The sequence below is a fragment of the Artemia sp. Qi Xiang Cuo genome, chromosome 6 (genome assembly GCF_049724085.1).
Source record: "Artemia sp. Qi Xiang Cuo chromosome 6, ASM4972408v1, whole genome shotgun sequence".
NCBI lineage: Eukaryota > Metazoa > Arthropoda > Branchiopoda > Anostraca > Artemiidae > Artemia > Artemia sp. Qi Xiang Cuo.
The window spans coordinates 67,917,076-67,929,135 of record NC_142799.1 but is presented as its reverse complement, the minus strand read 5'-3'; the positions used below and the strand labels follow the sequence as shown (position 1 = coordinate 67,929,135).

General features: G+C 37.8%; 1 protein-coding gene across 1 annotated transcript in view; it reads right to left on the bottom strand.

Moving 5' to 3' along the window:
* Window positions 1–12,060, bottom strand: part of LOC148951543 (regulatory-associated protein of mTOR-like) — a 322,491-nt gene that overhangs the window by 132,645 nt on the left and 177,786 nt on the right. The window contains exon 10 of the mRNA XM_089091020.1: window positions 1,307–1,450. Within this exon, the coding sequence (XP_088947146.1) occupies window positions 1,307–1,450 (144 nt within the window). The remainder of the gene's footprint in view (window positions 1–1,306; window positions 1,451–12,060) is intronic.

Sequence of the window (12,060 nt, the reverse complement as noted above, 5' to 3'; positions counted from 1 at the left end):
ATCTTATGACGGGATATATTCTCATCTTATGAAGCAATTCTGTCTCTGGGAAAGTGCCGTTTACTGTAAGGATTGATTCCCGGCACAGATAGCAATTAGAAAATAGCCCAGACTGCGAGGATTTATCAATATAGAGTAGTGGTACAAACTAGCATTATAAAAAACCGTTATTTGATATTTTGAAATGAAATAATAATGCACAGTTGATTAATATCAATGAAACATGACTTATGGGAAGTGCCATAAATATCCCTTGAGGCATAGTTTGAATCCTTTAATTTGAAACCTTAACTTTACAATTAAATCTTTAATTATACAACTCACTACTAACGACTAACAACTCACTAACAGCTACACACGCTTCCTCTCCATCCCAAAGACACAAATAAATAAAAATGTTTTTGATGGGAAAAAATGTATTTCATCAGTTCGTTCGATTAATAAGTTTGTGAAATGGCTTAACATTCTTAGTGAGATTGAATGGTTATGCTTTATCATATTTATTACATAATCAGATTACTGCGGGAATAGTATGGGGAACTGATAAGAGAGGAAAGTCAATTTCATGTCAGAGAAAATCAAACTGTCAAAACCATCAAGCGTTATATGGCAAAGTCATGCAGCTAACTATACAAAGCTAGATAAAAAATACTTTTAATAAATTTGAATTTATTTTATTTATTTCTTTTACTTTTATTTTGCATTGAGCTAAAGATAAGACACAGTTGGGTATTCGTGTCCCCTCCCAGATTTTGAAACTTCCTTTTTGGTATTTTCATTGAAAAAGTCAAACAACTACAAAACTACCCCATTCACCTAGGCTTCAAAAAGTATGTTTTTTGTATCTTCACTAGAATAGAAAAAAAAAATCCCGCCTCTCCACATTTTCGTAAATTGGTACCCTTGTAATAACGCTAGAAGTAGCGCTAGTAGTTTTAATTCCTACTACGCTGACGTTGAAGCGCCAAGGATTCCCTTCTGTTCAATTCTGTAATTTCTTTTCTATCCCACTTTTTGGAAAAATAACAAAAAAAAACTATTCATATTTTTCAAAATTCAGTATGTTTTGATCAATATCCCCTGGATTCCCATTAATCTATATTAAATACCCCTCAGGGGCAATTAACACCCAATATGAGAGCCGATGATCTGATCCTTCTATTTGCCAAACAACATAAGTAAGTCTATTCAATAAGAGGGCAAACCAAATGAATACAAATGAATACGTTTCATATGGCGAAACGCCATGTTTTGCAGCAATTCCGGAAATTGATTTTGGATTAATAGGATTCGAGGAATCGTTTACCTTCCTGACAACAACATTGGCATCCTGCGAGACGGTGCCAAGTATTTTCAGAGCCACTCCATGATCGATGTTGTTCGCGTGATCGTTCCTTGTTGACACTGAACTTATAAATGTGCCTATGGCAAATAGGGCTGCCGCTCGAACCTGTTGAGGGGAGATAAAAATTTAATATTCTTAAAAAAGAAAAGGATCGAGATGTGTGGTAGCAACATAGGGATGTCATTTCACAAAAAAAATATAGGGGAGGGGGTCTAAGAGTTGTTCCTAACGGCAACTCTGTATAGTGGAAGAGCATCTTTATTTGAATGTGCTACAATAAACCGCTTGACAAACCTAATTCCCGGGCCAAACTATAGTCATACTTGTTGCCAAAAAAGATTTATAATTGATATGGGTTTGATTTTAACATCACACTCAAGTTCTTATCTGTGTGTTTAACATCACAAGGGTCAGTTCTTAGCCCCGTTATATTAAATTCGGGTTGCAGCGATAGCTAGCAACCTGGTAAGAGACGACCACGCCCGATAGTAAAAAAATAAAATAGCCCATAAATCCTAAAACTAGAGTCAGATAAAAAAAAAGAAGTAAATTATTAGAAACGTCTTGTTTAATAGCCCTATTTAGGAAACTAACTGTCTCTTGGCTTGAATAATGAGGAAAATTCGTTAGCTTGAAAAAACAAGCAAAATGGCTAAAAACGATATTCTGCATCGACGCCTTTTTTTTTCTTTTTTTTTCAGTTAAGGCCAATGTGCCTATTTCATTGGGATGACAATGTCACAGCCTTTCAGATGACAACGTCACAGCCCAAAAACTGGAATAGTATCACCCGTCAATAGTAAACACCCGGTAGGCCGGTATAATAATAAAAAAAACCTTCGTCTTCAGAGGTAATAATACAGGGGATTGACACTTGTCAAACCAGCAGGTTAAGGACAAGCTTCGAGGAGATATCAAATCTTGTCCTGGACAAGATATCTTGTCTTGAAAAGGCCGAAAGTTTTCGATAATTTGAAAAGGAAAAAAGAATAACTAATAAAATGGTTCTAGGCGTTGACACCCCCCACTTCCGGTGAAAATGCACCTGAAAGATGCCCCCTGCCCCCCCCCCCCCCCGTGGATAATTAGGCTTTTCAAATTTGAGAATTTTATTTGAGTTGTTTTTTGTTTTTTTAATTTCCGTAGGGGGAAGGAATTTTGACGCTTATGTATTATGCGCCACTCACTCAGGTTTACGCTGTGTAAAACTAGAGAACAAACCCGTTTCTTTGTTAGTTTCTTTCAGTTTAGCGCAAGACAAGACAAAGACACAAAAGAAAGACCGCATCGAAATCTCAAAGCCGCTGCAGATAAACAGGTTTCCGCTGCATAGTGAGATACTCCGTTACAAAGATTTAAACTTTAGTATTTTGGGGTTTAGGGGGACTAAAAGGTAGCTAGGTTAGGCTAGGTTACATATTGGTGCTTTCCAATTAGCTGGTATCCACGCAATAATGCGAAGATCAGATAAAACCTGTTATTCTGCTAAGATAAGTGACTGAATGGACATGGATGTTGAAATTACAAGTTGGGATTTTCCAAAGATAGAAAAAGAGTGGGTTCTGCCAAAGACAGTACCCACTATATTACAGTGTTTTGGGCGCATAATTGTAATTTGTAAATCTTATAATTTTGTTTATAAACCATTATATTTTGATCCTATTTTGTTTTATTTTAGTACCCCTGTTTTAGTACTGGGTATCTGTATCGCGTGGTGCAGACTAACCGGTTTTTATCCTATCTGATCTTCACATTATCGCTTGGGTACCAGATAATTGAAAAGTACCTAAGTCTTTAATATGTGCTCTGATTTAACCCCCCCCCCTAATATGCAAATATATATCCCATATTTGGTTCTGAACTATTATATTTTCATCTTATTTTTTTCTATTTCACTAGCATTAACGAAGCGTCTCTTCGCGGGTTTTTACCCAGGTTCTACACAAGTACCATTTGGCCTATATATTTGCGCATAAGGGGGGGGGGGGCCCATGATTTGGATATTTTTAATTCAGAAAACTATTATTAATTCGTAATATGCAGAAGAATTGTATCTAACACATTTTCAATATAGACCCGCTATACCCCCCCCCCCCTAATGCACAAATCTATTGCCGAAATTTGTTTATAAAGTAACGAAGAAACCGGTGTGTTTTCGTGTTGTACACAGAGTGTTAACTGGAGTGAGTGGCGCATAATACACAAGTTCCAAAAGTTCGTCCACTACCAGAAATTAAAAAACTAAAACTCGAATAAAATACTCAAATTTGTAAAGCGTTATTTTCTATGGGGGGTTATATTCCTGGGGGAGGGGATTTTCCACCGGGGGTTAATTTTTGCGAGGCGGTATTGTATTGTTTCTGAACTATTATATTTTCATCTTATTTTGTTTTATTTCACTAGCATTAACGAGACCTCCCTTCTCGCGTGTGTAGCCATATTCTACACAAGTACCACTTGGGCTATATATTTGCACATAAGGGGGGGGGGCAAAGGATTTGGATAGTTTGAAGTCAGAAAACAATTCTTACCTCGTAATATGCAGAATAATTGTACCTAACACATTTTCAATAGAGACCCTCTATACCCCCCCCCTAATGTGCAAAACTATTGCCCAAATTTGTTTCTAAAGTGACGAAGAAACTGGTTGGTTCTCTAGTTGTACATCCAGTGTAAACTGGAGCGAGTGGTGCATAATACACAAGTTCCAAACTTTCTTCCCCCCTACGAAAGTCAATCAACTCAAACTAAACTAAAAGTCTCAACTATGGAAAGCCTTATTTTCTACGGGGGGGTTATTTCTTGGGGGAGGGGATTATCCGCCGGGGGTTAATTTTTGTGATGCGGTGTTGTATTGTTCCTGAACTATTATATTTTCATCTTATTTTGTTTTATTTCACTAGCATTAACGAGGCCTCCCTTCTCACGTGTGTAGCCAGATTCTACACAAGTACCATTTGGCTATATATTTGCACATAAGGGGGGGGGGCACAGTATTTGGATAGTTTGAAGTCAGAAAAAAATTCTTACCTCGTAATATGCACAATAATTGTATATAACAAATTTTAAATATAGACCCGCTATACCCCCCCCCCCCCCGTAATGTGCAAATCTATTGCCGAAATTTGTTTATAAAGTAACGAAGAAACCGGTTTGTTCTCGTGTTTTACACATAGTGTAAACTGGAGTGAGTGGCGCATAATACACAAGTACCAAAATTTCTTCCCCCTAAGTAAATTTAAAAACTAAAACTCAAATAAAATTCTCAGATTTGGAAAGCCTTATTTTTCACGGGGGGTTATTGTCTGGGGGGAGGGGATTTTCCGCCTGGGGTTAATTTTTGCGAGGCGGTATTGTATTGTTTCTGAACTATTATATTTTCATCTTATTTTGTTTTATTTCACTAGCATTAACGAGACCTCCCTTCTCGCGTGTGTAGCCAGATTCTACACAAGTACCATTAGGGCTATATATTTGCACATAAGGGGGGGGGGGCAAAGTATTTGGATTGTTTGAAGTCAGAAAACAATTCTTACGTCTTTATATGCAGAATAATTGCATCTAACACATTTTCGATACAGACCTGCCATACTCCCCCCCCCCTCCGTATGTGCAAATCTATTGCCGAAATTTGTTTATAAAGTAACGAAGAAACCAGTTTTGTCTCATGTTTTACACATATTGTAGACTGGAGTGAATGGCGCATAATACACAAGTACCAAAATTTCTTTTCCCTACGGAAATTAAAAAACTAAAACTCGAATAAAATTCTCAAATTTGGAAAGCCTTATTTTCCACAGGGGTTATTTTCCTTGGGGAGGGGATTTTCCGACGGGGGGGGGGTAATTTTTGCGAGGCGTTATTTTATGGTGGGGGGTATTTTCCGGGGGGTAATTGCTGGCCACCTAATAAAATAGAGTTGTAAATACGTTTCAAGAACTTATACTCTCAAGACTAGAACTCTCAATTTCTAATCTAATGAGCACCCTCTGAAGTTTCTCCGATCATGAGGCGGAGGTGTGGATGAGGAAGGGCACTCCATCTCCTATACGAAATAGATTATGCTCATTTTGGGGTTTAATGTTACTCTTTATATTCATAATAAAAGCATACACCAGAAATATTCCCAGAAATAAAAAGGGAGTATATATCAATTTCACATTTGATACGTTTTTTAAAGTTCCTTTTGTACCCCCTCTCCCTAAAAAAATTCGTCCTCACCCCAAAAAAATCCTCGTTATGGCCTCGGGGATTATACATCAATTCCTACCTCCAGACTCTCCTCATCTTCCCGTTAGAACTAATTCCGACGGCTCAATGAGAGCTGGTATTTTTTGGCATCAAAGTGCACCCTTTGAGGTATCTCCCTCCCTCCCTAGCTACAAAAAATCATAGAGCCTCATTCTAGAAGTTCAAGCGCCTTTTTAAGTTTTGTAATTTGTCCATTGCTTACAAATAGTATTTGCTATTGGGAAACATACGAACATTATTCGCGGGGGAGTTTTCTGCAGCGGGGGGGGGGGTGTCTGGTTGGAAGGAATTTTTCGGGACTAATTTTTTTTTGCGGGGATGTATTTTCCATTGGGGGAGGGGCCCAGGGGTTATTTTCTTGGAGGGTAAACGTCTAGAACCATCTTTGCCATGGAGCAGCGATAAATTTTAAATGAATAAATTTTCTATCAAAAATCTATCAATAACGGTTCTGTACTAAGACCGAAGATTTGAATGAAGGGGTCTGGGTACTCGCTTGATCGTAGCAAACAATACGTATCAGTAACTGAATCTATTACAAGAGAATAATACTATTGATGATAATTAAATTTTTAATCCAACAAAAAGCCGATAGGCTCAAAGATAGAGTACAGCAAAAAAGAAGACACATTGCTTGTTCAGAATAAATTCTATTGTTTAGAAATAAGGACATCTCTCGCAACCAGCGAACTTGGAAGCATAGCTTTAGCAACCACGTTGCTTTGTGTTAGGTGAGGAACTGCTCTGAGACAAAAGAGATTTGTATATTTTCACTCAGCTGAGGGGTTGTTTCCATAGATTTTTGGTGTACGCTGACTGTTCGAACAGCTTGTTAGCTTTTAGCTGTTCCTCTAAGCTATTTTTGCCATGAAAGGAGATTTTTTACATTTATTTTTTCATTTTCTCATTATTGTCAGACTTTTTCTTCTTGTAGGCCAATCTGCTAAATAAATATGCACCTTTATACTGAAGCAAACAAACCTTGGTCCTGAAATGAAAACCGTTAGGATATTTAAATATCAAAGCTGTAACCTGGCTTTCCTAATAACAATGCTAATAAAAATAAAGCAACAAAAGCAATTGAAATGTTCCATAAAAAGAATTTTTTTCATAAAAAGTTTTCACTAAAGCATCCTTTTAGCTTCCAATAATTGGCTTCCTGTGTAATTTATTCGCAAGAATTTACCTGATAAGTAATAAAAAATCCCAAGCTCTGAGAAAAATTATGTTTTGGGAAAAATCACTTGAAATTACTAGCCCAAAAAATCAGTAAGCAATAGAACAATTACTAGAAATAGTGCGAAACCACAAGGGACGGCAACCCTACCCACAAGTAAGGAAGTGGCAGACCGCTATTCGCAGAGACTCTGCAAAGCAGTAGAAAAAGCTTTAAGATGTCGAAATCGGATCAAATACGAAAGTAGAAGCTACTTGCTTTTCTTTTACAGTAACAAATTAAAATATAAAAACTATTGGTCATTGTCCAATTCCGACCAATCAATCAGCGAAAAATCTTTGTTTTCTGACAAATCTTTGTCAGTCTTCCGTTTTTTACTGCTTGCCTCTTCAGAATTTGATGCTCGTTTTTTATTACGACTAGAAATGACTGTTTGTTTTTTATCTATGGCCATTGTGACATATGCTGGCTCTCTTATTTCTAGGCTCCTTTCCATTCTTGAATCAACTATTTCAGGCAACAATCACTCCTTCCAAAAACACTCAAATTTCGGAAATAACTGTGCCCAGTAATCCCTTGATCAGATCAACTATTATTATTTTCCAGTCTTCATGTTTATTGTTGATCAGCAATTGACATTACTCTTCGTTAGTAATCTCTGGCTGGCCCTGATTCCATCCTTTGTATGTGTGGTTTACTTTTAGATAGAGTCTTTAACTAGCTACCTGGAGGAAGAATCACTATATTAGGTTTTTGGTACAAGCTCCATCCTCTATAATTTTCCCTTTTGGTATGTTATGTACTGTCTTTACTTCAATTGGTGTTCCATCGGGCAACATTCCGTCCAAAGACGCAGCGAGATATTGGCACGTTGGGTGGACTAAAAGTCCAATGTTATTAGCTTTAGTAATCGGCTGGCCAATTTTTTGTTCGTAAAATGTAAGAGCTACTTCTTCTAATTCATTTCCCTTTATCATTTCAGCCAAGCGAAAATTGCTTCCGCCGATCCGGATGTTTCTTACAATGGGGCCTGTTTTAGTGATTTCTTTCCAAGAAGTTATCTGATGAAAAAATCAACTTGTGATTTTTTTGCTTCTTTCATAAATCCATTGTTCATTGGGAGATTTCCCTTTTGTCGTCTCATAGATCTGCCGCAAAGTAGCTTGATCGTAGTTCAGAAAAGTTTCCGTATATGTGGCCTTGGCAGCTTCCAGCTCCTCTGGTCTCCTATCAGGTCTGTTGCACTATGGACCCATAATCAAGAACTCCAGAAAAGCTTTGATTATTTTTCCTTTTAACCTGATATCTACCACCCATTGAAACATGGTATTGCTTTAAGTTTCTTCTCGACTGCGTTCGAAGTCTGCTGGTCTTCTCGCAGTACTGCTTCATTAGTTTGGCTGGGCTACAGCCGAAAGCTTTTTTCCAGGTATGGCTATGCCATTTAGGACCCATTGAATATGAAAGACTTGCTCCTTTTATACGTAAATGGTATGCCCAGCGTTTTGAGCGGCTAATTTGCTTTCCACCGCAAAACTTCACGGCAACAGACATATAGTTCTCTGCAAGATTGGTTGTCGAATCCAAGCGGAGCATGTCTGCTTTCCGGCAGACGATTTCAATACCAGCTTGTATGTCTTGAAAAACTTCTTTGGGTACGCTTCTCCATTTATCCTCTGTTAAGCTCCCTTCGGGTAATCCAGCTTTCTTTGGACAAGCATCATCACGTTTTGAATGATTCCCGAAAACATGCTCGGGGCCTCTTCGGAGCAGGTCTCTCAGCTTCTCAGCTGTACCTTGGTCTTCTGAGTTTTTCTTTATTGCTCCCCGAAGGTTTTTTGTAAGTTTTTGGATCATGTTATTTGGTAAAACTTTAGTTTAAATGAATTCCTTTTTTTGCTTTGACAAGGCCGTAGAGATATTTCGTATATTTTTTTGTTACATGATTCACACATTCTTCTTTTTCAAAAATCGAGCCATATGAGACGCTTTGCTTTAGTCTACAAAAAACGCTAGAATCTCTGTCTCCAATGTACCGAAAACGCTGTAACCCGTGCATCTTTTCACTAATGCAAAACCCTCCAACTAGAATGTCTGTTTCCTTACTTTTAGACGGACCCTTATAGTTCAATAAGCATACATGAATGATAGGATTTTCCCCCTTTTTCATAGCTTTGAAGCAAATACAACAATATTTATTTTTATCCCTAAATATAATATTTTTTTAGTAAACGAATCAATAATGACACTTAACCATCCTTTGGCTGTGTAGTCATGGCCCTAGATGCGATTGTTCACTTCCCCATCCCACACAACTGTAGTCTAATAGGAACTGTTAAAAAACCTGTCTTCGTGACTTGCCTTTTTCAGTGACTCCTCTCCGTTCTGCTGTAAGATTTCCGTCAACGTTTCCATCCATACCGTGCCAATTGTCGATTCAGTTTTCATGAATGTATTTTTTGACATAGGGCAGATGCCTAAGACATCCAATATTTCAGATAGGGTGGCGTAGCCTCCACCTGTCCCCATAACACCCCACACAGCCTTAAAGTTCATATCTCCTCGTACTTTTGTATTGCACTCTGTTGTCCCTTTAGGCTTGCTGTCTGTAATGGTTGTAAAATAGTCTTTTACACTTATTATGGGAGAATCAGGTTCGTTTTTTTACCATTTTTTTTTACTTGTAGACACCACATTCCGCGACTAAGAATGTTTTGAGTCCAATGGACAACACTTTGGTTATAAACACATTGGAATGTAGGTTTCCGCACTTGAATCTGTGAATTATAACTCCAGTAAGCTCGTCAACAAAATGGGACATGTTCACAATGTAGTTGACGCTAGGAATCATTGAGCTGTCTATTCCGTCAGATAAATGTCGATTCGTCAGGGGCGGAGACGATGACTGAGGTGTACTACTTCCTGAAGCCTCTAACTCATCTCTGCACTGAGTGTTGCATGTGGCAATAAGAGGGATAGATTCTTCTGGATTACCTTGCCTCCTATAAATAAAAATATATATCAACAACAGCGACTGCTTTTGGCGTATCATTGTCCTGCTAACATTTTTCATAAATTTGCACTTTCTAGTCCGACCAGCTTCTCCATATAGCCTTTTCGATTATGTTGATTTTTTTTAGAAATAATAGTGTGCCCTATTTATTTTAATTTTATTTAAAACTGTTATAGAAAAACACTGATATTCGACGAAGCTTAGCTATTGTAGACATACACTACGAAATAGGATGATAAATTTATCAATTTTTTTTTGGGGGGAGAGCCCCCGGACTCTCAGATTCTATAAATTTTAGACCACCATCCTTTTGGTACCCTCCACAGTCCAAACTTAGCGCCTTCTTCGTGATGTCAGTCTGCCCATTTTCTTACTTTTTCATACTACATAATCCATCTAATTTAATTAAGTAGTGGTCGCAATTCAATTCAGATTTTGCTGACCAGCAAAATCTCTTAAAGACCTCCACCCCCCCCCAGTCCACTTACGACGTGTATGCCTATGTCTATTATCGCCTTTACACGATTTTTCTTGTTCCATATCATTGTATATATAATTAGTGATATACAGTGTTCTATTATATATACAGTGTTCCATATACACGACATGGAATATACTCTTCTAGACATAGTCTAAATAATATATCTAAAAGATTCTGATATAATCTAAATAAATTCAGTAATGGCCTTATAAAAAACTATGTTGATCAATTTCAGAATAATTTATTATTAAAAACAAAATAATAGACGCGACTGAGGCTGGATCAAATGGCAATGTTTTTTTTTTTGTTTTTTTTTTTAAAAATGAAATAACAAACTGTTACCGAAGAATGAAGAGAGAGGGAAAGCTAGAGAGAGAGAGAGAGAGAGAGAGAGAGAGAGAGAGAGAGAGAGAGAGAGAGAGAGAGAGACAGAGAGAGAGAGTTTGATAACTAGCCAGAAATTTAGAGCCCAGCCCAGCAAATTACGACGCGTATGCCTTTGTCTATTATAGCTTTTACACGATCTTTCTTATTCCATATGCGATATTTGGATATAATCTTTTCGATTTTTAATGTATTTCGTTGCTTCTGCCAAATTGGTCTCCAAATCTGTCATGAGCCCCGGGCCCCCTCCTTCAAGATCTTTTTCAAACTATGAAAAAACTGTGTTGATAGTTTTATAATTTATGTACTTACCGCATTTGTCATCCCCGTAGAAAATTCCCCTCCTCCCCGAAAAATGTCTGTCTACTTCCCAATAAGAAATACTATTGGTAAATAATGGACAAATTTATTTACTTGCAAACTTTTCCCCCAGGGGCTGTGGGGGGTGGTGTTATCCTCAAAAACATAGTTACTGGGCTTTTCAACTATGGAAAATACTGAGATTCGACGGAGCTTTGCTATTTTGACATACCCTATAAAATGGGATGATAAATTTTGCATTTTTTTTGGGGGGGGGCCTCCTTACTCTCAGATTCTATAGATTTTAGACGACCCCCCTTTTTGGTGCCCTCCGCAGTTCAAACTTAGCGCCTTCTTTGTGGTGTCAGTCTGCCCATGCTCTTACTTTTTCAGACTACATAATCCATCTAATTTAATTTAGCAATGGTAGCAATTCAATTCAGAGTTTGCTAACCAGCAAAATAGATTAAAGACCTCCACCCCCCTCCCCCCAGTCCACTTACGACGTGTATGCCTTTGTTTATTATCGCTTTTACACGATCTTTCTTATTCCATATACGGTATTTGGATATAATCTTTTCGATTTTTAATGTATTTCGTTGCTTCTGCCAAATTGGTCTCCAAATCTGTCATGAGCCCCGGGCCCCCTCCTTCAAGATCTTTTTCAAACTATGAAAAAACTGTATTGATAGTTTTATAATTTATGTACTTACCGCATTTGTCATCCCCGTAGAAAATTCCCCTCCTCCCCGAAAAATCTCTGTCTACTTCCCAATAAGAAATACTATTGGTAAATAATGGACAAATATATTTACTTGCAAACTTTTCCCCCAGGGGCTGTGGGCGGTGGTGTTATCCTCAAAAACATAGTTACTGGGTTTTTCAACTATGAAAAATACTGAGATTCGACGAAGCTTTGCTATTTTGACATACCCTATAAAATAGGATGATAAATTTTGCATTTTTTTTGGGGGGGGAGGGCCTCCTGACTCTCAGATTCTATAAATTTTAGACCACCCCCCGTGTTGGTACCCGCCGCCTTTCAAATTTAGCGCCTTCGTCGTGGTGTCAGTCTGCCCCGGCTCTTACTTTTTCAGACTACATAATCC